The sequence below is a fragment of the Neopsephotus bourkii genome, unplaced genomic scaffold, assembly GCF_033783945.1.
Source record: "Neopsephotus bourkii isolate Nb327-2 ecotype Australia unplaced genomic scaffold, CSIRO-AGI_Nbou_v1 NB_745, whole genome shotgun sequence".
In the NCBI taxonomy this organism is placed as follows: Eukaryota; Metazoa; Chordata; class Aves; order Psittaciformes; family Psittacidae; genus Neopsephotus; species Neopsephotus bourkii.
Window position 1 is genome coordinate 3,043,063 of NW_026901243.1, and position 27,961 is coordinate 3,071,023.

The 27,961-nt window shown below is 41.6% G+C and overlaps 1 protein-coding gene across 2 annotated transcripts in view; it reads left to right on the plus strand.

Annotated features, from left to right (window-relative positions):
* Positions 1-27,961, plus strand: part of OXSR1 (oxidative stress responsive kinase 1) — a 92,316-nt gene that overhangs the window by 41,001 nt on the left and 23,354 nt on the right. For both annotated transcript variants that reach the window (XM_061354808.1, XM_061354809.1), the window contains exons 4-6: positions 2,027-2,168; positions 16,746-16,801; positions 26,980-27,089. In XM_061354808.1, the coding sequence (XP_061210792.1) occupies positions 2,027-2,168; positions 16,746-16,801; positions 26,980-27,089 (308 nt within the window). The remainder of the gene's footprint in view (positions 1-2,026; positions 2,169-16,745; positions 16,802-26,979; positions 27,090-27,961) is intronic.

Genomic DNA, 27,961 nt, shown 5'->3' on the forward strand with positions numbered 1-27,961 from the left:
GCCTGCTGTGTGAAGCTTGTGTCTTTTGCAAATACTTTGAATTGAGAAAAGGCTTTTTGAGAAGAGGAAGCTGGAGGTGCCATGTAGAGCAGCCAGGGAGCTGGTCTAATTGCTTGCTGTGCTGACAAAAGGGGTTTCCTCCCCCATTCACAAATGTATACTCCCTCCTCCTTATCCTTCTTTTTCCTCTTCATTGGATCTGAAACTCATCTGCTCACAGGTTATGCTCATTACCAACCAAACATAGCTTGAATTTCTTTTCTTCCTCTCAGTGTATTTTTTGGTGGATTTAGTGCGTGTATACAGTGTGAGGACTGGTTCCAGTGGGCCAAAGAAGATGTCAGGTGTGTGGCTCTGCAGAGCAGGCCACAGTGGCTCTCCTGGTTGTAGCAAGCTGTTAGGTGAACTCAGTGCATACAGTTCCCCATAAATTAAGAGAACTGTGCACCCATGTAATTGTTTCCTTTGTGGTTTGAATTGTGCAAAACAAGCCTTGCCACATGTTGTTCATATTCAAACCTTGACAGCTTTTTGCTTTCATGTGAGAATCCAGAAGGAGAATGCTTTGCGAAGTGAAAACCTATCTGCTCTATTGCTTTGGCCTAGAAATTCAAATATGACAGCTAATAAAGGGGAAGAATTTTTGCTTACCTCAACCTGAAGGATGAAAAGGGGCAACAAAAAAACCAAACCCAACAAACCAAAACCAACAAAAGCTCCAAACCCCAAATCCTTCATTGTAACTTTTTTTTTCTGCTTGTTTCAAGACTTTATGAGGTGGAACTTGTAATTTTCCCATTGATCGAATTCATGGGAGTAAGTTTCTCAGCTTTTACTGTCTTAAGAAACATAGAATATTTTGGCTTTTTCTCAATTGCGAATTGGGAAGAATGAACTTTGCTAAACCTGTCTAAAATTTTTAACTCAGCTTTCCTAAACTAGCTGAGTTAGTACTGTTCTCAGTGCAGTTCTTTTTCTCTAAGCCTACTGTTCAGAGACAAAGCTTTTCTCATTGTTTAAGACCATCCCAGTACCACTGACCTTGCTTTGTGCCCATAGCTGTGAAAATCATAGCTGTGAAAATTAGCTGACTATCCAGTCATCATAAAACATAGAAACCCAAGTTAGAAAGGGGTGAATAGCACAGGCCTGGAAAACAGGCTTAGGCATCCTGTACTGGAGCAATAAAATTGCAGTTCTGGGAAGACTATCTTAAACCCAGATGCAAATGCAAAGAATACAGTACCCAATATATCATGAAAACAGGACCTTGCACAAGAGGCATGTTACTAGTCATTGATTCCATTTATTCCTGAGTGCAATTCAAAGAGGTGGCTTGTTCTATAGAGCATGGTTTGTCATGCAAGATGGTGTAATTCACACCCTGGTTGGGAGAGAGACTAAGCATGATGTTTCTAGGGAAGGATCTAATCTATTCCAGTCTTGTACTCAGTGAAAAAGTGATTTATTGTTGAAATTCAGCCTCATTTGTTCTCTATTTAATTTTTTCCACTTTTTTCTTTTAGGGCGGTGTCGTCCCTTAGCATATTTTTCCTGCTATTTCTCTGCATATAGTTGAAGAGCTTGAAAAATAGTCTAATTTTATCAAGCTTGTTGCCTTCAGCTTTTGAGTCCTGGCAGCCCCCTGGTTTTTCCATTTTTCCCCTCCTGCTTCTCCAGTACTCAGTACTAAAACAGCCATAGCATTGGGATCTACTCAAAAAACCTTCTAAGAGTCCTGTGTATGTACAGTTTACATTTTGGTTTGTGGAAATAGCTTCAGTTACTTGTGATCACAGGGATTTTTTCAGCTGACCTTGAGGATCTGCAACCCTACAAGTATGAGGCATACATAGTTGCCTCTGCTTTCCTGCAGCTACTGACCTAATCCTGACCATCATCGTGTCCCCTCTGAGTGAATTTGACTTGTATATAAAGTGATTATAACGTACACTTAGAGCTGTGTATTGGTTCTTTTAGTTTAAGGTATTTAACCTTTTTTTTCCTCCCTTCCCCTATCCTCTAGGCTCTGTTTTGGACATTATAAAACACATTGTGGCCAAAGGAGAACACAAGACTGGTGTCCTGGATGAACCCTGTATAGCCACAATCCTTAAGGAGGTGCTGGAGGGGCTGGACTACCTGCATAAAAATGGACAAATCCACAGGTATTTTTATTTTTTATTTCTTTTCTTCATATTTGTCCGAAAATGTGTGTCACTTAGTAGTTGAGCACATGCAGTCTCATCCCATAACCAACTGTGAGGACATGGAATGAGGAAACTAAAGGTGGGGAGCTTAATCAAAACTCAGAATTCACATGTCTATATAGTTGCTACTACTTTAGGATATACTATGACTAGGCCAAGTTTGGGTAAACTTTCAGGTATTAATAGTTCTGATCTAAAAAAGCTCTTTCCAAATGTTAGGATCCTGCTGCAAAGTGTGGTTGTTGGAGCTGGATAACTTCAGCTGGTTTTGTTTTTTGCATAGCTGCAAATTGGCAAGAGCTCTGTATAAGAAGAGTTGAGCAATTTAATACAGAGCCTTTCAAGCCCTGTTCTTTATTTTCTTTATTTCAAGGCTAGCTGCAAAGTCAGCATCATGAAATTTAAATTTGGGTAATTTCATTAAAAAAAAAAGAAAAAAAGGAAACAGAATTAGTGGAAAAAAACTTAATTTGTAGGCAAAACCCAGTTAACTAATAGCCTGTGATTTGATGGATCACTGAAATGTTTGGGTGTCTGTGCTGCTGTGTTGTTTGGGAGATATATTTTTTTAAGCCATGTTTTCCTCTCCCCTGCTGTCAAGGTGTGGTGTAGCTCAGGAAAAGAGGATACTAAGTCAGTGTTTTCTGCTGTTAGAAAGAATGAGACTTGCAATCCTAAGTATGTGCTGAAAATAGAATATACCACTTGTGGGTAATATACATCATCCCAGCCACAGCCTGCTGCTGGGAACAACGGCCTTTTCTTTCTTGGGAATTTTGTGAGCTTGGCTGTTTTCTGGTACAATGCCATTGTAAGCATTGCTGCTGTTGGAGTATGTTTCTGTTCTCTTCTGATAGCTGCACTAGGAGAGGTGACTTTTCTTGCCAAAATGTTATTTTAATTTTAAAATGCAATAAGTATGTATTTCATATTTTTAGTCAAACTGACTGGCTTTTCTGGGTTGTTTGGGGTTAAAAAAAGGAAATGGTTAGAAACAATTCTAGTGGAAATTCTTTCCCCGAAAGAAATCTCAAATTTAGGTTTCTAGTCTCCCTTAAAATTCTGGTTTAACAGGAACAGTTGTCTTCATTGAAAGCAGTTTTGATTTCATAGCTGGTTGGTTGACTTTGGTTTTTAGAGATAAGGCTTCAGGCAGCTCTGAGAATTTAAAGTAATAGACCAGCTTACTTGCTGAGTACATGGCAATTTTTCATCCTTGCCATAACTACTTGATAAAATCATGTTCATCTGTGACTTGCAGTTGAACTGAATCAGCCAAGCAAATCATCTTCTGGTCTAGCAAAATCGAAATATATATTTTAAAGCAGCAGAAACACGTTAAATCTCAGTTCTTCTGAAGATGTCATATAATGATTTATGTATTAAAAGAGTTGATTCTTCACTGACTTGCTGTAAGGAGGCAGCAAAACTAGTGGTAAAGATTCTAGAGGATATATTCATGTGTGGGCTTTTGTGAGTTTATTTTTTGTTTTTACATGGCACTCAGCAAAAATCTGATGTTCACAAGTTCAAACCGCTTGGTCTGAAGAAACTGTGATTCATACTGAATCAGTCCGAAGCAGGCTGAACCAAACCTGCTGTGACCGTTCTTGTCCTGCTCATTGAAGCATTTTGCCCATATTTAGGGAACTTCAGTGGAGAAATCAAAGCTGTGTCATTGCTGCAGCTTATGGTTGTAGTTATGTGTCAGCTGTTTTGCATGTGTTCCACCCTTGTCTTTTGGGGGGCTTTGACAATTGTGTAAAGTTTTATCAGAAAAAAGCATTTGGATTTCCTCATCACGTTGGGGCATAGTGGTCTGGGAAATTTGGAGAAGTGGTAATAGTCATGATACAGAAGGAAAGTTGTGTAGTTTCCTACATGTAATGCAAAGGAAGAGAAAAACACAGAAGTTTAAAGTTGTAGTGCAGATGGGACCTTTCCTCATACATAGGCAGATCTGTATGGTTTTCCCATTTTGCTTAATGCTAGGGGTCATAATATTCTTTATGCCTGATGGAAAAGGCAGGTGGAAATCTTGCAGTTGTGCCAGAGATGCTCTAAGAGGAAGCGTTTAAAATAACTAAACTTTGGTCCTCTGTGTCAGCTTAAAGTATCTGACTCAAAAAGAAATCACATCAGGTGATGGCCTTAAAGGCTAAACATAGTGTCTGTGATGTGGGGCAGCTGGGGTTGGGGTGAGCTTCAGGCCAGAGCAAGGTCAGCTGTGAAGGGTCAAAATTGAAGGGCTTTGGTTAGGCGTGGAACAACAAGCAGTGATCCAGCAGAGCAAAGTGTTCATGTGTTTACACTGAATATCACTAGTTTGTATTACAGTTAGGAGAAAATGACTACCTAGAGTTAAACACGCAGTACGGGTGACTGAATGTAATTAACACACCTGAAGTTAGACAACCAGGCTGGTGGCAAAGCCCAAAAGATGAATATCTGGACCCCAATTTAACTTTGTGGGTGCTGTTAACCTGAAGTGGGACAGCTTCTAACTGGTGTAAATCACCAGTAAGATCAGAGGACAAATATGTGACAGTGTTGCTGCTCGATGCTTTTAAATTATGCATAATTTTAAATGGGTGAATTAAGTTAACATGTAGAAAACTGGCTTAATGAAATTCTGCTGCTGCTGGATCTTACTCTGTATAAGCCTGCCTTGAACTTAATGCCACTTCCAATTAAGATTTGGGGGAGCTGGCTTCATTTGGAAGTGTAAATCCATACTTTGGAAAGGAGAGTAGTTTGCCAGTATTCTGTAGAGCAGTGTAGAAAGCCAGATATCTAGTAAAAGCTTAAATTAGGCTTTTTTCTGTTTTCTTTCTAATTAACAGCCAGAGTGAGGCTGAGACTTGAATAGATGCTCTTATTCAGCAGCAAATGATTGAGTCTGTCACATTGTCCAAAACCATATTTTTTCTTGCTTTCATCCTGCAAAGGCTGTTGGGAACAGTGTCTGAGACCTTACAGAAAGAAGGAGGCAGGATCATTTTTATTTTCATGAAAAGCTCTATACCAAGGTAGCAATTACAGTTGATCCCCATCTCCCTTCAAAGTCATCGCTGTCTCATGTAGCTTGGAGTTGACAGCTCTTTGCCTTCAGTGCCATGTGCCTGTCCATGGCCACCTCTCCTGTGCCATCTGCCACTGTCCCTGTTGTGGATTTCTGTGTAACACAGTGATCCCAGTGACAGTCTGAAATCCCAGTGATCTGGCTGATGGTGAGCTGAATACCTGGGTGCCAGCCAGTGTGCTGAGGACTGAGGGCCAGGCTCAGGAACCTTCAGATGAACTGTCCTGCAGGAAGCTGCTCGGACACATTTTAAAATGGATGTCGAGCAAGACTGATGTGCTCTGAGGGGTCACTCCTGGGCTAATCTTGTCTGGGTGACACACAGGGTGTGTGTTGCACCTTTTCCCCATTTAGACTCCGGATTCCTCTGTGTATTTGGGGATTAGTAGGAGTTTGATAAATGACTTGGAAATAAGACTAAAGCTAAGCCAACCCAAGAGGTTTTATTGCTTAAAAAGACTTGTTGGACGGAAGTTCAAGGCTCTCAGGTGCTGCTCCTTATGGCAGTCTGACAAATGAATCATGCTGATTAACTGTTACAAGGTCTCTCTGTCTTTCTCCCTATTTTTATCTCTGGGCTTATCTTCTGTTCATGATTAGCTGTTGTGTAACTGAATATTTTAGTCAGCCCGGGTGAAATGATACACTGCTCAAATATAATCAGATTCTCCTACTGCAGCATAATAAATGTGATACTTGCATACTTTTTTGTAAAAACGAAAAAAGCTTAGAGAATTGGTTTAGAGTTGCATGTCTTGAAATACTAGCATGCCACTGATCCAGCTATTAATTTCTTTGCTGCTCTACTTCTAAGGGAGTGAGAGGTGCAACAACACATTTGATACGCTGAGTTAGATCAGTTTGTGCTCCCATATAAAATGTTTTGGGTTGGTTTTTTTTTTGTGTCTTTTCAAAATCAGTTTTCTGCATGTGGGGCAGCAGGGTGCCATGGCAGCTGTTTCAGTGTTGCTTTGGAGAGACTCTGGAAACAGTATTCTTGCTGTGGTTTTATGCCAGATATATTAGCTTATTTTTTTTGGATCTTAGGATGATTTTGGCATAGGATCAGAATTTAACTGCATGCCTCTTCTACCTACATTAGGAGAAAGTAACTTCTGAAAAAAGGATGTCTGTATATGAGCACATCCACATCACCAAGGCTTGCTTGTGGGGTTTTGCAGGAGCCCTCCTCCAGTAGCAAGTTTCAGATTTAAGATGAAGGGGCTGATGGATGTATTTTGGCAGAACTCAGCTGTCCTGCAGGATTCAAGCTTCATTTTCATGTAGCTGAGTAATGCATTGATAGCCGTGCTGGCAGGTATTGCAGTTAAACTCGATTCCAGTGTGCCTCTGATCAGTTTGATGTCTGAAAAACTGTAGGATTTTGTTTCTGTAGCAATACTGTAGGAGAACTTCACAGCCCTCCTCTCCACAGTGCTGTAATCTTGTTCTGGGGAGTGCGTTTTGGAACTGAAGTCTGGCAGAGGAGGATTGAGGAATGGATTACGGGATGGTGGAGCCTTTCACCTCTAATTGCCAGTTTGATTTTTACCAGTAAAGGACACTAGTAATTTGAAAACAGTTGCTCAGCTGTGGAAAGCAGAATTTTATATTCAGAGAAGCGTACTTTGGTCTCCCTTAGAGTGCAGGATGGGCAAAAGCAACCTTTTGAGGTAGTTATTAATATAAATTTTAAAGCTTTAATTTGGAAACAGTTCAGTAGCCACAACAATTGAAATGTTACTATTGGGTGTCTCCGTGGGAAGGAAGAAAAGATGCTGCCCTGGATTGTACTGGGTGATTTGTTCCCGCAAATAAGCACTTTGCTGCACAGTATCAAGGGCCCAAGAACCACTGAAACCCCACTTTCCATCCACAGCAGTTGGACCCAGGTGTATTGTGCTGGTTTAGTGAACCAGTATGTTCTCCTGGTGGCTGCTGCTTTTACCGCATCATCCAGAAATTCATTGTTTAAAAAAAGCCAGGTTTCCCTGTGGTTTCAGATAGAAAATGTGAACCAGATGTCAATCCCAGATCTGCAGACAGCCAGAAACAATAGCTCCTGTGGAGATAGTTTTCCTTGAAGTGGCTAAAGACAGTCTCTGCTCTGAAGCCCAGAAACCTGGCAGATAGAACTGATGGTAAATATCACTGCTGAAGAAAGCACATGGATGCTGGGGGCCTGACAGTGTCTGTCCCCATGTCATTCTCAGACAGATCAGGTGCTGTCTCAACTTTGTCACTAGATGTCTGCAGTTATTCAAACGTTGAATTAGTCAAAGGGAAAACCAGCTTTCTGGTACAAGTATTATGCACTGCATTAAAAGGGAGGTGAGTTTTTAGGTTTTTCTCTCTTCATAGCGTCTCTGCACCAGCAGTTTAAATCATTGGTGTTCATCCTTCCTGCTGTGATGCATCAAGTGAATTATTAACTTCAAAAAGATGGCTTTGAATTTTATTCCCTGTTGCAGACTTTTCTGGCCTTCATAGGTCCTAAAAGCTGCATGTGTGGAGATGTCTTAAGCACTTATTCAGACCACTGCAGTCTTTTTATTCATGTCTTACCCTAAAGCATGAGAAAAGGTCACTTGCTAAGTTTGTGTGGTAACGTATTAAACACACTTGAAAATGTTGCAAGGCTGCATCAGGAATTTACTTTATGCATGTTTTCTAAATCAGATATCCTGTCTTGCAGAGTTCTTATAAAATTTGAACTTTAAAAGCAAAACTTAATACTTTCGAAAATGAAAGTGGGGCAAAACTTGCATGCATTCAGGACAACAGATAGGGAAATGCCACAGAGAAATCTATCATTTCATGGCAGCCTAGAAAGCACCACCAAGTTAGACTAGGAGTGCCAAGAGTACTGTTTCCATAGCACAAATACCTGATTTTATAACCACTTTCTCCATTTTATAAGAATAGCTGAATGAAATAAGGAGGACTTTTCTCTTCATATGCTGGCTATGCTTAAAACTGTCATTTCCTAGATTTTGGAGAAGGAAGCTGAGCTGGCAAGGCTCAAGAGTCTGGTTGTCTCAAAATTCAAGTCTCAAGGTTCTGGTTGTCTTGAATTTCTCCGTCTGTGTCATGCTGCAAACATGGCTGGGCAAGAGCTGTGTGTGGCTTCGTAGATAGGGACAGGTTTTGGCTCTGTAAGGCACTGCCTTGGACCTTGTGTGTGTATAGATACACATACCAGTTCTCCAGAACAGTGGTGCTTGCTCCCTTTTGGAAATTTAGACCTTTTCTGTTGTCCTATATAAAAATTTTTGGGCCTTGTTTGATCCAAGTTGATTGTGTGTTTACTGGAATGAACTTTTCATCTATCCCACACGTCCCAGGCAAGGCATGGAGATGCATGAATCCCTGGCTTTCCTGTTTCTTCTGCTATCTGGTCCATTTTGTACTCAAACTGAGCAGATGTGCATGTGGTAGTTCTGGGAAAATTCCTATTTCTTCACATACTGGGAATGTGGTTTAGCATGCAGGAGATAACACAGCATGGTGGCATGCATTACTGGTATTGCCACATGAAGCATGCCCACCTCCTTGCATGTTAAATAACTTGACATGAAACACTGAAATAAGGCCACATTATAACTTGACTATTTCTCTCTGTTACCAATGACTAAGGCAGGGCCTCCCAAAAATACCTGGGCCTCTGGGGGTAGGAGGCAGACCTTTTGACTCCACAGCTTGCTCTACATGTTTCTTTTTATGCAGCAGCTGTTAAAGAAGCTTTGTGCCTTGTCCCCACTGCAGTTCTTAGGAAGTAGGCTCAGGAAATGGAAGGGCTGGATAGATGAATTTGTGGAAGAAATCATGGTACATTTTTAGTGGCTGTGCAATAATACAAAAGCTTGATTTAAAAGTCTGCTGGGCAGGGTCCTTTCCTTGTGGAGACAAGAAAAAACTGATGTTCTAATTGAACAGGGGAAACTTTAAAACAAGTGTTGTATGAGGTTAGAGATGCACATTCTTTTGCATTAAGGGCTGAAGCTTGTGAGAAGCCAGAGCTTCTTGGCAAATCCTCCCTGCTGTATCCTGGTATTATAGCAGTGATGTGCATTGGGGTGAATATGTGAAGCAATAGCTTCTTTCGTAGGAAGAAGTAGGGCCGTGAGCATTGGTATGATTTAGATTGTCTCCGTGTTTGGAGACAGAGCTAGTGTTTGTAGCATTTTATTATCTGTCTGAAAGAGCTGATCTGTCTGAAACCAGTTTTTTAAGTTTTTTGGGGTTTTTTGGGTTTTTTTTTTTTTTTTTTTAGCTGGAGCAACTTTCCCTACGCTCATGCGCAGTTGAGGTTAGTTGAGCACTGATTCAGGGCTGGTGGCATGGTGGTAGATGAGAGGTGAAGTCCACAGCAGACAGGATCTGTCATTGAACCACACTTCCTTTTAACCATTGCTAGGCTTGTAAACGTGTGGGAAGAGAGGGAATTAATGAGCACAAAACCATTAAAGGCAAAGTTGGCACAGGAGCAAGAAGTGTAAGCTGGACATAATTTGCTGAGATAAAGGAAAGTTGCAGGCGCTGCGATAAGTGACTGTGTGACAGACAGAAATGCAGTAAGTGATGTGACACAGTGCTTGCTGTATCGTTTTTTGTCAGGGACTCACACCGAGTTAGCCCAAGGTCTGCAACTCTTTTACTGCCTCAGCATCTTGTTAGCCCCTGGGGCTGCTCAGGTAACTAAGGTGACAGACTGAATTTCAGGAGGATGTTCTGCAGCTTGGTTTGGTGATCTGTCACTTGTCTGAGCTGACAGAGTGACTTAACCTAAACTGAAACAAATTCAAGTCATTGTTTCCTGGACCTCAAACCCTCTACTTAAAAAAGCAGTCTGCTTATGCAGCACTGGAGAAACAGCATACAACCATACAACTGTACCTAGTAAGTGCATTGAGGGTCCCCTTAAAGATGGTTTATGTTTAGGTAAAATAAAGTACAATGGGAGATTAATTTCTCATGAGCCCTTACTGATGTTTCTGTTTGCTTATGACAGGAGACTGGATGTGGTTATCTGTCCTAAGAGGTCTCTTTATTGTGCTGAGTGTAATCTGCCTGAATGTTAAGGGTAGGGCATGGGGAAAACAAGTACTCAATATACTCATGTAGCTTGTCTTGGTGGAAGTTGGCAATCATTTCCAGTAGGCCTAGTCTATTTACCCCTCTGCAAAGCCAGTCTGGCAGTCCTTCGGCCTTTCAAAGCCCTGCTTTATGCTGCTTAAAAGAACCAAAAGGAACTTCTTAAAATTCATCATAAAACTGGATTGCTTATCTAACTTTCTCCAGGCATTAAAATGACAGTTAAAAAGCCCTAGGCTACCTACCTATCTAGCCCTCATAAGGTCAGGGCTTTAAAAATGCCTTTGCTGTTTATGAGACTGAGTAAGTCATGAGTTGCCTTGCACTGCTGGCATTTAGCTCCTGCACTGAGTTTTCACCATGGCCCAGCAGCCGGCAGAGCAGCTGAGAGAAGAGGGTAGCAGCAGTCGTGCTTCCCTGATCCTGAGCAATAAAGCATGTCACTGGGCTGGTCCGTAGCTGTAATTTATAGCAGCCTGGCTGTTGCCGTTGGTCCTGGCTGCCAGTGGCCACAAGGGCCTGCTGAGATGGCTGTGGATGAGCAAGGATGAAGCAAGCTGTGGACTTGGCCCTCTTTTTCCCTGCATATGCCTGCCTCAGCAGGGAGGCTGGAGAGAGGACTGTGGAAATGGCTTTGCCAGCTCTTTGCTGTTGGAAGACCTTCAAGCTTTGGGAGATGTTCCCAGCTCTGGCTTTTAAATACAGCACTGCAACAGACAGCAATTGCATCTCACTGAAGAATTTGGGACTTAAGGCTCAACCCTGTGGCATAAAACATTGGTACACGCACCTTTTCAGAGTAGGAACAGGGAGCATAATAATGCAGCACTTCTAATACAGTTTTCCTGAATGGCTTCTCTTGTGTTGTATTGAGTGTGCTGAATTTGAGGGCATAAAAGTACACTCCTTGCATGCTCCAAACCTTGTTTCTGCTTTGCCACTCTGTCTCAAATGGTAAGCTCGTGGTATAGCCAGGTTTTTATAACTTGGCTTAGAAGGGAGAGGGAAGAGGTGACATAAGTAACAACATGCCATTGAATGGAGAGTAACATTTCGTAGTAGAGAGAGAATAGTGCTCATTTGGTGTATAATGTCACAAATAGCTTGATATTTAACTGTGTGTAGAGATATTGTTCTGGAAGTATTTTGCAAATTACTCAGAACAATGTCAACTCCAGTAGTTGGTTGCATTCAGTATAAATATTTTGAGTTATTCATTACCACTAGCATAAAACAGTAATTCTTGTATCTTACACCTTCTCTGTTTTTAAATGAAACTTGGAAGGACCAATCATTCCTTTTTCCTGCCAAATTATGCACTATGGAGTTCAGTCCATGAAAATTTATTGTTGCACTTGACGTAAATTACATCTAATGGGCAGATGACTCATGGCTGTGCTGACAGCCAGCATCACATCCTAAAGGCACATAAGAGCAGTTTGGAAGCAAAAGCATAATAAACAAGGCTTATCTCAAATTTCCCTTTCATGTGAGTTTTCTTCTCACTGCTAGGTTACACAAGCCCTGGGATGCCGTTGTTTGCTCAGGTCACTTGTATTGTGGTTATAGTGGCCTTAAATTGTCCTAGCTATTATTCCCAATAGCTTTGAACACAAGCAAAGTGAATCCTTTTTGATTTCCAAATGATATTAAGAGGTTTACTTAAGCAATAACTTAACATGCTTCATTGCTTTTCTTGCAAACATCAGTTCTTTTAAGTCTGTAATAAGCTTCATGGTGTATGCCAGGATTGCAGAATTGCAGCTGGCTATTGATAGTAGTGCTCTCCATTATGGATCAGAAAGTTTTGCTCTTTCCTGTAGTGCAATGACAGTCACTGTATGGCAGTGCCAAGGACTGAGGGCTATGGGTGAGGGTGGATCTGATAACATAGCAGGATATGAAGGATTTGTGTAAGCTTTGTATAGGGGGAACAAACCACTAGATTCCAGTTCCTGTAGTTCCCACTCTACTGAGAAAATAACTGGGGGAGGTGGGAATGCTGCACTCAGAACTGGGAAGCATCATCTCATTGACTTCCTGTGCTCTAAAATCTCCTGTAGCTGGATGCTTGGTTGCAATTTGTTGTATCAGGGGTCAGTTTTGGTTATATATCATCTAATGCCTATGGCCCAGCCCTGACCTGAAGGCATTAACGTGATGTAACTAGTAGGTTAGCATTTGGTTGCACAGGGAAGCTAAACCAGTTTGGAATGCAGATGAAGAGGGGTTTCTGCCCTGCTGTGAAACCTCTCAAGGCTGGTGTGGAGAATCCAGCTTTGCACTGGAGCAAGTCCAAACTCCCCTCTTCCACTCTGGTTATGAAGTACAAGGTAAATAAAAACATAATTGTTATTTTGCAGAAGAGCTCTTGGAGCCTTTAGAAGAGAGGAAGATGACAGCTATGGAGTAAGAATATCTGGAACTACAATAGCATTTGTTAAACTGCTGGCAAGGAAAAGTTTATTCCAGCCTTCTGTAACTTCATTTAAAGTGTTATATAATTACTGTTTATGCTACAGCCTAAAGCTGCTTCCTGTTTCCAGTATAGTAATTATGCCAGAGGCACACCATTTATTCAGAGTGTATCAGCTCAGGATATGACCATTACCACATCAATAGGAAGTACCTTCAAATTGTGATACTTGGCAATACCTGTATCCTGGAGTAATACATTTCTCGCCATTCAGCTTGTGAGTTTATAAGCATCTCCTGATGTGAATAAACGGAAAAGCACCATTCCTTGCTCCCCCAAATCATTGCTTTAAATGCAATTAATTCATCTGAAAGATGATTTTAAAGGAGGATCTAGTTTGAAATTACTGCTGATGACATCAGTATATGCTAAAGAAGGGGATCAATGTTCAAGGCTAGGTTGGACGGGGCTTTGAACTCCTGGTCTAGTGGGAAAGTGTCCCTGCTTGTGGCAGGGGGTTTGGAACTAGATGAACTTTAAGGTCCCCTCCAAACCATTCTAACAATGCTATGATCTGTGTTCACCCAGTGTTACTGCTGCTTGATATTTGCCTGGTGTTATTGCAATGGGTGACACAGTGCAAATACACGGATGAGGAATGGGAAAGCTGGAAGTTGCCTCTGTATAGTGACTCCAGAACAGAGTCAGTGTACCCAAGCAGTTTGCTGCCTGTCATTTTTGCTGCTCTGGGGTGGAGTATACCACACTGGGGTGAGTAATGGCCTTTACGGAGGGTTGGTCACCAGGAGGAAATGCCACATCAAATGGTGATTTAATTCTGTAACTTGACTTGCATATTTGGCAGTGGGTGGTGTTGGCCTCCTGAATGTCTTATTGCAGCAACAATTTATTTTAATTTTTTGAACCAGCTTGAAGCACCATATTTACTGACTTTTGTTTCCAATGTGAATATATGTAAATTTTAATTAATCCAAGCTGAAGTTAAAAAGAAAAGGCTCTGCATTAAAGGAGGCTAAGGGCCTGGAGTCCTTTGGCTCATTTTTCCTATGGGATTCAACCTGAGTGCTTGTTTCACTACTTCTTGCTCTCCAAGCTGGCACAGTGGTAGGATGGTCTGATGGTACTGAATGTGTGCTGCTTTTTGGCTTTCTCTTGCTACATAAGTCACCTGCTTGAGTTTTTGTAGACTTAAGCACAGGGTGGTTGAGACCTTATCCTTAGTTCTGCTAAGTCCTGGCACTTCCTTCATTGCTGATCATGGTTTGCTTTGTGGGGAGGGGTTGGTAAGCTGCACACACTGTCATGCTGGCAGAGGAAGTTTGGAAAGGCTGTGCGCAATACTGCGTGGCCCAGCTTAATGGGGAAACACTCCAGCATCCTGGGCTCCTTAGAGTGCAGATGGAAGAGGAAATTACTGTTACTTGCATACATCTTCAGTAAGAGGAACAATAACCTCAGTGCATGCTATTCCTTTCCTGTAATCTGGAACTGGCAGGCAGCTCTGAAAGGGCCTGGTATGTCCTGGCTGTCACAGGAGGACTAACTGTCGGGATAAAGATTTCCAGGAGGATTGGGGAGTTTCCTGACCACCCTCTGTTCCCTCTGAAATAGTACTGATGTAAGGGGGGATTCCTGGAGGTGGCTGCATCTGTGCCAAGCACATTTCACACCATGTGAGCCAGCTCCTTACCTAAGCAGCAGCAGGCTTAAGCACATGAAGCCCTGAGAACACGGTGCCCATGGGGCTGAATCCCAAAGGCATTTTCTGCCTAAAAATACTGGTAGGAAGCTTTTCCATTTCCTTACTGCTAGGGACCATGGATGCTTTGTGGGAGTGCAGGTTTGTATTTCTAATGATGTGTAACTCTCTGCATCTTCAATTGTGTTGCATTTTTCCAATGGATGCTAATGGGAGGGGAGTAGTGTAGCTACATGCTTAAATGCTGTATTGAATCCCCTTCAGGTCCCTCCATTTACTTAAGAATTGCCACCTGCTGCAGTGCTGATGCTTTCCTGTTCAGGGACTGCAGTTGTTAATTGCAGGAAGAAAAAATAATGCTGCTCAGAGGGAAAGCTCACTCACTTCTAAACACACTTTAATGTATAAGGCTATGTAGAGTGAGCAGGACTGGAAAAGACTGGCAGCAGTTGTTTTGTCTTACTGCTGTATCACTGTCAGCTTCTTTCTTACTGCTTTGAATCCCATTCTGCTATTCAGTCAGCTTCTCAAGGCTATCATATGCTTCCATATAGAATCTTTATTGCTTCAGTGTTTCCATATAGATCTAAGTGTTCTTGATCATTAAAGCAAAGTAGTATTTTCCTGTACTCTGAAACTTGTGCTTCAGATAGGGATTAGGTGCCAAGGTGGTCACTTGTTTGAAGTCTGCAGGCTGCCGTGAGCTGTAGTTTGCTGTTAAAATGATCTTTAGTGGGACTGTCTTACCGTCTTTGTTCACTTTTTGCTCTGTTGTATGCTGGAGAAAGCCTTGGCATGCCAATGTCCTACACTGGGTGTTGGGAAGAATCTAGCAAATGCTAATGCTGGAGGCGATGTGTTAAAAATTATCCTGGCCTGGAACTGGCAGTGGCCCAGGCTCTTCTTCAGCACAGCAAAGCCAGGAAGAAGATTTCCAGGGCCTGACTGGGGCTCTTTGGCCAGGCCACGATGCCAGTTCTGTTCTCATGATGCACAAGGGAGGAAACTAAACCCAGCTTTTTTGACTTTGTGTGAAAGGATTTGGAGTATCTGCCAAAGGCAGTGGAGGGAGAATCTGCTTGATTTGGTTCTTCCCCCTCTTCCATGCAGGTGGTTGCTGTTAAGGTGAGTGTGTTGTGAATTGCTATCTGTGCACAGGCATCTGTTCCCCAGACAGCTGCTTTGCTTGCAGCCTTTCTCAAGATGCCTCCTACATCTGCTGTGGCCCTGCATGGTTTCCTAGGCAGTGTGATCTTAGCAGCCTTTTTGATGAATGTGGATATCAGCCATAAAGGTATTTTTGTTGGCTTTGCTGGGGGAAGCAGCCTATGAAAATAAGCTGTAGAACTTCAAAGAGTATTTGGAGTGAAAGTAACATTCCCCTCGAGAATGGAGAAGTGCCACTGTTAGCCTAACAAGCCACAGTTTTTTGGGGGGGTAGAAAGAGGATAATACAATAACATTCATAGCATTTGCTGAATGTTCATGCATGTTCATTGTCTTGGGTCAAAATAAAAAAAGTAAAGGAGACGTTTTCACTAAAAATTCAGACTTTGCAGGAGTGGCCCCACTTTCCCATTCTCATCTCTGTTGTACCAGCTCTGCTTCCTTGACCCTTGGTAGTGTGGTTCAGTTCATTAAGCCATGAACAACCAATGGTTTTGGTTTGTTTAGTTGTTTGTTTGATTTTTTTTTTTCACCAGTGTATTGAGCTAAACTGATTTCATGAGGAAGTGTGTGAACACCTTCAGGGTTGGAGAGCAACAAAACTTGGAGAAGGATAGGATGAGTTCAGAGGTAGTGAGATTAGATCAACTTACCATCTCTTGAAATCTGCCCCCTAAAAGGGTAGAATCATAGAATTCTGTGTATCAGACCAGGGCTAGGTTCTGTTTTCATGTTATTAGCTAACTTAAGAACCAGGGGCAAACCACTTTTCCTTGGTTATTTTTGAGTGTACATTCTGGTAAGTTTTTTTTTTTTTAAATGTATTTTTCCTATGCATACTACTTAAAATGTCACTTGCTATAAATCATTCAAATGCCACTTAGGGTCTACTGAAGTTACTATTGATATGAAGTCCCTGCTCTTTCTTCATGCGTTGAAGCAGGAGGTGCTAATACAAGAAACAAAGTATAAGAAATAATAACCTTTTAAAGTATTTTTGGTTGTTGAAGGAAAGATTTAATGACTTCCACTTACTGTTGCTTTATCTTTCTGCAGGGATGTGAAAGCAGGAAATATTCTTCTTGGAGAAGATGGCTCAGTGCAAATTGCAGGTAATTTTCCTGGTAGCTTTGGATGAATTTTAGGCATAAATGTGTTTCCAAAGAGATGGTTTAATGATCAAGAAGAAACCTACATAAAAATGTTAGCTTCAGTAGGCGTCATGGTTCTTAGACACAAAACAAAACTGACAACACCAAACCCCCCCCAACGATAAACCACAAACCAATCAAACAAAAAAAAACAACACAGAGCTTATATATTTTCTTATCTTAAAACACTGTTCTTTGGAATAATGATTATCAGCATGAATAAATCCTTTGACTGCTAAGTCCTCAGAATCAATAGATTAGATAAATTTTTTGGCATAAGCTAGTCAGATTTTTAAAATGGCAAGTTCATAGGCTGGGAAGTGGACTGCAGGGATCGGACTGATTTATCATTGATTTCTAACATGGTTTTCAAAGGCACTGTGCTAAGCAGTGGATAGATTAATCAGAAGGAAATTGGTGGGTCTTACGGTAAAAGTCACTTGCAACTTTGCCTTAACGAAAGATTTGCTGGTCAAACTGCTCGTGTGAATGCTTCCTGGTCCACTGCAGTTGAAGGAAGTGATGCAGTGTGTGTTTAATTATCTGTGCTAACCCAGCCCAAACTGGGGTGAACTGAAGGTTTGGGGAAAGCAGTTGTGCAAATTGAGGGACAGAGTAGGAAAGACTCTTAAAAGACAGTTGCTTTAGCTGATACAGGTGTGCCTGGAGATGTCTGCTGTAAGTCACTGCTGTCACAAGCTGTGTCATCAGAGGTATGTTGGAAACCATCCTTGGTGTGAATGGATGGAAAAGGGTGTTGTTTGGTTTTTGGTTGGTTCCCCCCCCCCGCCCCAGTACTACTCTTCTGGTCTTTTATTTCATATGTGTTCCTACAGACTTCACTCTTGTTCACAGAATTCATGAATTATTATTAGTAGCATTATTATGATTGGCTTTTTTAATAGAAAGACAAGATTTTTGGACAGTACATTTAGCACCTGCATGACTTACCCCTGGTATGCTGTTTTTGTACCTTGAGCATCCTTCCTCTCCAACTGTCCTTTGCCTCAGGACTCTGCTCTTCCCATGAACCTTGTGGTGCCTTTCCAGTCCTTGTGCCACCTCTGGCTGGAGGGCACAGCTCACATCTGGTCTTCCCACCTTGGCAAACAACCTTGTACTTGTTTAACTTTTTCAGTCTCATATATAAGTGGAAAGAGACACATCCCTTTGTGATATGGTCCCTTTTAGTGCCCTGTCCTGCAAGTGGAGGCACAGCACTGGGTCAGGCTGGTGGACCAGGCTTTGCAGGTGTGTGGCAGTGACTGTGCTGTCTGGCAGAAGTGTATGTTGCACTGTGTAATGCTGTGAGGCACAGACTCCTTTGGTGTATCTGTGCCTGGGTTTGCATCTTGGAATCAAAGGTGTAGATTTTCTACCAGGAGGCAGAACACATTGTAGTGCCCAGTTCTTTATAGGTAGCTTTTCTGCCTCTGCAGAAGGCAGTAAGCCTTTTTATAGGACGTAACACCTAAAATACAGGATTTCTGTTTAAAACCCAAGATTGCTTTGTTTTCCGTTCTAAGTCTCCCAGTGCTCTTAATGCCTACTGTTACATTTCTAATGAGGTGTAAATAATTCATTCTGCAGCTGATGGAAGGTAGGGAGTGGCTTCTAAAATGCTCCAAGGAGCAAACTTTATACAGTGAAATCCTACCTTTTTTTTCTCTTCCCCCTCCCCCCCCCCCCAATGGGTCTAAGTTACGGTTTGGATCCGTAATTGTACGGAGGTTTTGCTGATGTTCTGGGACAGGCTGCAAATAGCTGTTGCATTAGAGCAATGCACTGTTATTCCATGTGTTTCTGCCAGCCTAGCAGAAAGCTGCCTGTGTTCTTGTTCCACAAGGGTGCCAGGGCTTTGCTTTTTTTTTTTTTTAATTAAGGCTCACTGGTAATAGGTACCTGTTCATGTATTCTGCTGAATAATTCTCGGTTGATAAGACAAGCCAACCTTAAAACTACTTGACTTGTACAAATTTCAGAGGATTTATGTTGTCTGGGATTTGTATGTGTTCCCCTGGACTGAACTGCCCGGTAGTGGTTTATATATGCAATGTTTAAATAATGAAATCATCTCTATGTATATCCTGCAAAAGCAACATTGTGAGATGTGCAGAGTTCCCTCTTCTGTACAGATACTTTCTTTGCACATGCAGAAGGCCTAACACTGTCCGTGAGACACAGCAGAGCAGCTCAACTCAACCAAGGTCAGCAAGCTCACCACAGTGGCAGGAAGCACTTTCATTTCTGTGAAGGCAGCTGATGACTTGGAAGAAACAAAAATAAATGGATGGCTAAATACTAGAGAAGAACCTGACCTGGTCATAACATGAGATTTTGTTTCTGTGGGAATTTCTGACACTTAAGCTTCCTGTTTTCCTGACCCAGGATAGCAAAATTTCTTGTGAATTTTTTGAGAAGAAAAGAATGCTGCAAGCAAACCAGTCCCAATACAACAAGTTTTTTGTTTCTGTGAGATCAAAGCACTTGCCTTTGACAATAACTTTAATGCATATTGTGAATAATTCTGTTGACTGTTGAGTGCTTCAGTTATCAGCTGGTTGACATTGCTGCATTCCCATGGAACAATCATGTTTAAGTTCAGTGGGAAAGTTGCACCGCGAGGAGAAAAAACATTGACCAGTTGTGTAATAAAGCCCAAGGTTTATAGTGGATGAGGCTATCTCCTTTGGAATAGCTGGTTTGGTGTACTTAAAAATATGCAGGTAATGTAGCAGGAAAGAATGACTTCAATGCTTTTATAATGACTTCTTTCCTTTTCGCCATCCCTCTATCAAAAACTGCTTGTGAACAGTTGTTAGGAAGGTCTTACTCAGTGTTTGGCCTTTGCAACCTTGTGTTCCTATGTGGAATATTGCTGGGCACGATGTTTCTTGTCTCAGAAGAAATGCAAATCTTAAATGTAAATGTAAGGAATGTAAATCTCAATCTGAAAGACCTTTGAAGGAGAAGAAAACCTCCAAAGCTTCTTTAAAGATTTAGGAAAAAAATGCTCAACCCTGTGTTGGAGGAAACCCCACTGCTGGCCTGTACCTGTACCTCCACAATACCCTTTCAGTTCTTAAAAGGGGCTTATAGAATGACGGAGAGAAACTTTTTAGCAGGGCCTGTTGTGATAGGATGAGGGGTGATGGTTTTAAGCTAAAAGAGGGGAGATTCAGGCTGGATGTGAGGAAGAAGTTGTTTACAGTGAGGGTGTTAACTGGCACAGGTTGCCCAGGGAGGTGGTGGATGCACCATCCCTGGAGAGATTCAAGGCCAGGCTGGATGTGGTTCTGAGCAACCTGATCTAGTTGAAGATGTCCCTGGTCATTGCAGGGGGGTTGGACTAGATGAGCTTTGTAGCTCCCTTCCAACCTAAACTATTCTGTGAATCTATGATGTGTCAGTGAGTTTGAGTACTTGGGAAACTTTGTGTGTAGAATTCATGGCAGTAATTTTGCTGCAGGATTATACTGTTCTAACCAAAGAAAACTAAAGCCTCTTTTGTAAATTTGGGCTGTTCAGTTAAGGTAAGGCTGAACAGAAAAAGCAACCCGATGAAGGTGTGTCTGATGTTTCTCAGGTTGTGTTTGTTAACTCTTGAGTTGATTGCTGTGTGTTGGATGTTAAAGCTGCTGTGGGAGCACTGTTAGCAGAAGTGGATGCAGGTGAAGCAATGGAGGAGAAAAGGCATTTGCTAGAAGTAGGAACTCTAAAAATTCCTCTAATGGCCTGCACAAAGCCTAGCTTTAAACTCCTCCTGAAGTCTTAGGACTTGGTGTTTTTACTCATGGCGCTCTATTTTTAACTATGTAGAGCTCCTTTTCCTTTCAAAATGTGCATCCACTGAACCAAGGCATAAAATTGCTTTTAGCAGATCCAGCTGACCAGCGAGACCTAAACTTAGGGCTGTTTGCTTCTATCTTGACTTTTTTTTCTTACCGCCCCCCCAAGGGCACTGGATTGAGCCTGTGGCTTGGCATCGAGTTCTTGGAGCCTGTTACAATTCGGAGAGTATCGCTTTCTCAGCTTGAAGTCTTTTCCTGCACATTGAATTAATCTTTTGGAGAGAGCAGGGCTCTTTCCCAGATACCATTGTTCTGGGCCTGCTGACGGTGGTTACAATGTAAATTAAGATAGCAATGTTCTTTTGTGTTCCAGCCTTTCCGTGACAATTATTGTTTTATTATTTTATTTTGTTTTGATTGTTTTGTTTAGGTGGTGGTTTTTTTTTTTATTAATCAGAGCGTAAAACCTCTTTGCCCTGGCATTTATAAGCTCTCTGGAGTCTTAAGAGCTGCACAGGTAAAAGCACTCTTTGTCAACATAAACTGCATCAACACCAGTGTTGCTGCATAAACTAGATGTCTTGGAGTAAGCGAGACTTAGTATTATTCAGTTTATTTAACTGCGCTGGCCATATAAAATACGTGAAATGAATTGAGAGTCTTGACAGACTGGGAAGAGGTGGGAGAAGTTGGGGGGAAACTATCAGGGTGCACAAGAATGGCTTGATAAACACCATGCTCTGATACTAGCATCCTAATGAGACAAACTAAATGTGTTTTGTTTATTTTCCCCGTTTCTGTCCACTGATATTAGTGCTGTCACCCACCTCTTTGTGATTGGACATGAAGAAGCACAAGTGCCTACTGAAGGCTGAAAGGTGCATGTCCCTCCATGTGTGGGATTTTGCTGTTGTAGGGACAATAGCATGGTACCTTCAGGTTTTAAACCAGTCAGGATGATGAACATGTACTCTGAGGTGCTCAGTGTGCCTGCCATGCCCTGGGCAAGCTGTGCTGCCAAGCAGTTGAAGTAGATTGAGATTTGACAAAGTCACTCAGGACTTGCTAATTGATACTGGGCAACTTGCCTAACCCCTCTCACTTTATCTATTTATAAAATGGGGATAGTTAAGGCCAGGCAAAACTTGTGTAACTGAATTTGTGTAACTTTCCACAAATCCGTGCCAGCTTGTCACTGGTTCGCTGTGTTCCTGACTGCTCTTAATTCCTTGTACTAAAATAGTGTGCCACATAAACATCGAGCTATGATGCGGCAGTGTCATTCCCCCAGTTTCCCTCAGGAAACACTACATTTGGGAGATTAAATTGCTTTAACAAGGGGCAAGGCACAAATGTAACTTGGGGAGGGGAGAGCTGATTGCAGAGCTGACTTGAACAGGTTGTGTCATGAGCACATCTGAGCTGCTTCTCTTTCAAAAAAGGGGCAAAACTGTTTTTCCTTTGTGGTTGTAGAAAGTGTTGGTGTCTCCTTTGCAGCAATATGATGTGAAGTAACTTATTCTTTGTGCCACTTGTAACATCTCCATTTCCTGAAGAGATGTTGCACTATTTGTTTGTTGAAATCACTTGTGAACTTCTCCAAGGAAGGTGGCATCACCCAGCCTGGGCTTTGTCATCCTCAAGTTACTTTGTGCCATATTAGTGTATCTGTATTAACGTGCTGTTGGGCTCAGTTTCAGATGTAATCATTGTGTTTACTCACCAAAGGGATTTCCTACATTCTTTATGTGCATTGGCATTATTGCAGAAAGGCTAAAGTTGCAATAAAGCTGTCATTCTGCATGTGAATTGGTGAGAAACGCCTATGACTGTAGAGATCTGCCTTTCCAAATGAGAATTTAGGAGAACAAATACGTATTTATAGATCCAGTACCACTGTAGTCTTTAAAATGAAAGAGGTTTCTTCCTTTTCTCTGCTGTCTTACCACCTGCTGCCTTCTCAGCACAAAATTACTATTTACTGCTGCCACCATGTTCTTCTTGTCAGGGTTTGTTCATCTTCAGTGCTCTAAAAGCTCTAAGGTTTGCAGAAAAACCCTAAGTACAACTGCAGATATTTTCTGATGATGAACAACTGAACAAGAAGGAAGGTGACCAGTGAAAATTACACTTAGTGCTGTCTTCTGAAATAGATTTATTTTTTTTTGCTTGAGGGGGAATAATATCTTTGCGTCCCAAGTTCAAAATCAATTCCAAGTGGTTTTAAGTCAAGATTGAACGACTTTGAAGTTCTGCCCCCATTGAAGTTGGGAACTGCTTTAGGGTCTGATCCAAACCCATCAAACTCTGTAGCATCCTGTCTGATGTCAGCAGGCTTTGGCCCCGGCTTCTAGTTAGTGCACGTTCTTCTTTCCCTTGTGCCTACCTTGTAACAGGTACTTAGGCTTTTTAGGGTTATGGTAATGTTACACAAGATGGCCAAGGAGGAGTGATTTTTTAAGGGCTGACTTCTAGATCTGGATAAAACAATCTAGCATATGGTACCATAGTAATGTATCTCCCTGAGGAATGCAGCAATGGTGCCTGGAGTGATGTGGTCCTGCCGCAGCATTCTTACACTGGCAAATTTAGACTGGCTCTTTATTCCTGTAATGCAGAATAAGAGGAGATTTTCTTTTCAGCTTTTGCATCTCCTCAGTGGCCAGAACTGTTTTCAAGTTTTGACAGCTTGGATACTTCAGTAGCAAGAATTGTTGCCTAATACCATTTTCCAGACACTAGCCTCCAACTTCCTCTGTAGAGTGGTAGGATATGTGGTTTATGTAACAGCAGAGTTGCCTCTTTCTGCTGAAAACTGGACATATTTTCTGCAGAGCCTGCATCAGCAGAACTGTCATTTCCATTCTGGGTTGTGCTGTGATGCGAGAGTCTGGAGAAATATATATATATATTTTAAAGAAGTCTTTGGTAGATATCACTGAAACAAGTCCAGTAGATGAATCTTCTCTACATTTCTTCAGAAAATGATAAAGGAAGTGATCCTCTCAGCCAGACATCCTGGAGTCTTATTTGCAAGCAGACTGCTGGAGATTATAATTTTTGAGCGTTGAAGTATCTTGACAGTTGTTGGATTCCCAGCAGTGGTGGTTTCTGGTATTGCAAGCCAGGTCCAAGCGTTTCCAATTCCTCTCAGTTTCTGGTGATACAGTCCTTTCCAGTTAGCACTGTAGTGAGCCAATATAAAGTATAAACTGTCTAAGAAGAGTAGAAATGTGAACACTTCTGAGCTCTCTGATCTCTTGAATTTCATTACTTCTGCCATTTTCTAGAGTTAAATTCATTTGCAGTAACTTAGTTCTGTTCTAGCCTTTCTGATGGTAGTTAACAGTGGCAGAGAGAATGAGATGCAGATCTTACAAACTGCTCAGCAATAACAATTGAACCATAACTTGTGGTTTGGATTTTACTTTATTGCTTTACCCATATTTCTTGAGAGCAGGAATATTCTTTTCTTAATAGCTGGGACTTGGATAAAGTTAGTAAGATGACATTTGAGAAGATGGTTTCAGTCATTCCTCACAGCAGAGTGTTGCAGGCTGGTTGTGCCTGTTTTAGGCCACTGGAAATGAGGAAAATTGTTTGGGAAAACATTGAAGAAATCAACCATGTAAAAGAATAAAATATAAATCCATTTAAGCTTTCTGCTGACCTCAGATGGCAGATGTTAGGGGCACAATTTCCAACTGGAATTATAAACCCACGTTTGATGTGAAATGTGGTGAATGATCTGTGTTCTGTGTAACAGACTTGTGTTTTTACTGCTGGAATGCTTTTGCTTTGAATAGCATTTTCTTTACCCTCAAAATGACTACATGGAAACTTGAGGTAAGATAATATACACAAGTTCAAATACAGCACATCACAATAATATGCTGATGGCATTTGGACAAGTTTCTATTAGTATTGTCTTTTATAAAAGAACTTCTAATTGCTCTTGTGTTTAGACCAATAGATCTTGTGAGACTTCCTCTAATGAGTAGTAAAATGCAAGTAGATTTACTGTGAACTTTTTAGGAAGCTCATTCAGTTTTCTGGGAAAAGCAGGGATGGTGGATATGCACTTGGAAGATCTCTTGGAAAGCTAACTCGCTGTTGCAAAATGTGGGTTCCCACTATAATACAGTTACGGTGCTGATGGGGATAGTGATTCATCTAGATGTGCTAAAACTTCAAGGTAGCAGGAAGACAAGATGCCTCCAGGAACACAGAGGAGAACAGGACAGCACATCTGGAAGAAGCTGAAATCCTAGTGATAAACATTTGCTAGTGCTTGTTTTAGCCCAGTGATTTCTGTGCAGCTTTCTTTAATGTCAACTTTCAGTTATCCATGTCTAGTATGTTAGTGAGCACTAAAATTCCTTTCCTTGGGTGCCTCTAAGCTAAGTGAGCTTGGAAGCTTTCAGCATCTTCTTCTAAGTGATAATTTCAGTGGAGTTTCTCAAATATTGGAAGACTGTGAGAAGGAAGCTCATTGAACTGCTGCCATGATGCAGAGTAGAGCTTGGAGTGTCCTCATGGGGATGCCATTGCTTGCAAATTGTAAAGGGGGATCATAGAATCATAGAATAGTTTGGATTGAAAGGGGACCTTACAGATCATCTAGTTCCAGCCTTCCTGCCACAGGCAGGAACACCTTCCACTAGACTAGGTTGTTCGAAGCCCCAACCAACTTTGCAGCTGATTCCACAGTTAGGGTAATATCCTTAAGCTATGGAGTAATTCCATGGCTTTTTTGGAGCAAGACTTGCATTTGCAGTTAACTAATGCCAGCTGAGTTCCAAAAATTTTCAAACAAGAATTCCGAACTGTTGCAGTCAGGCGTTATATTTTTATGTAAAATAGCCCTTGAATTTCGGAGAGTTACTCTCCAGGCCCGTCATCAGTCTCAAAAATGGCAATCAGGGCTTTGCTTGTACTGTGTTTTAAAAAAGAGAGTATCGGTATGTGAATACAATCGAGTTATGGAGAATGACCTATTGCAGGTCTGTAAGTGGGCAATACGTAAGCAGTGTAGTTCGGAGAAAACTGGGAAGAAATACTATGTTTACAGTTTCCTTTTCACCTGATTTATTTATTCCTTTTTCTCTAAGGCAGATGTGTCATCCTCTCTTGAATGACTTGGTTGCCAAATCTTCTGTAATACTCTGAACAAGCATACTGTATGCCATTGCTATAACTGCACACTGCTGCTGCTATTCACAGATACTGTTAGCCATAACATTCTTAATTGTTTGAAACATCAGTGTCATCTTTGAAAGCATAGTTTTCATGTAAAAGAATGATTCATTTCAATAGAATTATCAGGGAGCTTGTGGGGCATCCTTCAGCTTGTGAAAGATGCTTCACGTGGGGGTAACACGGTACAGGGTGTGAATACCTGTCTGCAAGGCTTCCCCTAGGACGGTCAGGCTGGTTAGTGGCATGTGCTGCTTGGTTCAGTAACTGCTGTATCACTGGGAGCCAGTCCAAGTTCCTAGTAAAGCACTGAGCATTTCCGCAATTGAAGATCACCAAACAAAGCATATTCTCTTGATAAAGCATCCAGAATAAGGGGTTGCAGTCTGCAAGTTGTGGTCAGGACAGTTAATGTTATGAAGTCTAGTAATTTTTTATGTACCAGATTTCATTGCTGCATTGAGGAGGAGAGGGACTTTTTACAAGGGCATGTACAAGACATGGGAGGGGAATGGTTTTAAACTGACAGAGGGGAGATTAAAATTAGATATTAGGAAGAAATTCTTTCCTGTGAGGGTGGTGAGGCCCTGGCACAGGTTGCCCAGAGAAGCTGTGGCTGCCCCATCCCTGGCAGTGTTCAAGGCCAGGTTGGATGGGGCTTTCAGCAACCTGCTCTAGTGGAAGGTGTCCCTGCCCGTGGCAGGGGGTTGGAATCTGCAAGGTCTGTTCCAATCCAGTCCATTTTAGGACTGTGAGTTCTTAACAGGGTGCTAATTGAAGTTCAGTTATTACCTGTTCTGTATTTATACAAATGTGAATAAAGCACTGGCTGTCAGAGGCAGGCTTGAACAGTTAGCAGATCTGCTGGGGGAGTGCGGGCGTGCTATAATGTGACCAGTGGGCCATAATGGAAAGTGGAATTTTCCTCTCTGTCAGCACTAAGAGCTCTGCTGTCCCCAGTAATTAAATGGGGGACTACAGAGTGTTCATGTTCCAGCACTCTTGATCGTTCTTTATTAGGAAGCTCCTCATGCATAACTGTATGGTCTAGTACTTAGTAAGTGGCTCTGAACATGAAGGGAAAGAGGGGACAACTCTTCAATTTGCTTGGGATGTGTTCCTAATAATATCTGTTGTTGTTTTTCTTTTCAGACTTCGGCGTTAGCGCATTTCTGGCCACTGGTGGTGACATTACCAGGAATAAAGTCAGAAAAACGTTTGTGGGCACACCTTGCTGGATGGCGCCAGAAGTTATGGAACAGGTGAATTGCTTTTCCTAGTATCCTCTTACCTGATCCTGGAATTCCCTGTTGTCAGTGATGGCTGTATTTACTTCAAACTAAAATGGTTATTTGGCATTCTGTAAGGTTTTCTTAAAACTGCAGGATTTTTGTTTTGCCTATTGCAGCCAGAAATATGAAGTGTTCAGTAGATTTTTTTACCCTGTTGCTTCTCTTCAGGCTCCTACCTAAGGTGAGATCAAGGCAACTCTGCTGTTACGTAAAGACTAATGTGCCTCTCCCTCTCCATAAATGTGAAGTAAAATATGAATGGTTTCACATGTGGTAAATCTGCATGTATACAGCTTGGTAATGTGCTCTTCTGCATTTTAGAATTTGGGTTGCCAATTGCAGCATGTCAGAGAGGGGAGTTATTACTGTAAAATAACGTTCACTTGACTTTATTCAGGTTTTTAGTTCCTCTTGTCTTCTGAGTATCCATACAGTAAATGCTGAGGGATGCTTTTCCCCTTTCTTCTCTGCTCTTTTGGCTAGCTTTTGGCTCTTTTTGTTCACTCTTAATACCTTACAAAAGTACTTGGGGAACGCATTTCTATTAAGGCAAACCTGCCTTATTGTTTCTCTCCCTGCTGTTCACAACAAAATATTTTGAAACTTAGAAGTAGCTTGGATAAGGCCCCTCCTATACATATGTGTCTAAAATGGAATACAGCTAAAACAGTAGTTGGATTTCAGTACATATTCCCTATATCCAAAACCTCTTGAGAGATTGAGATAATTTTGAGGTATCTTAAATATACTGTTGATGAAAGGCATTCTCAGTATTTGGTGTCTTGAGTAGCTCCCCATGGTGGCATTGAGGGGTTGGTGCATTGTAGCACTCCTACAACCTC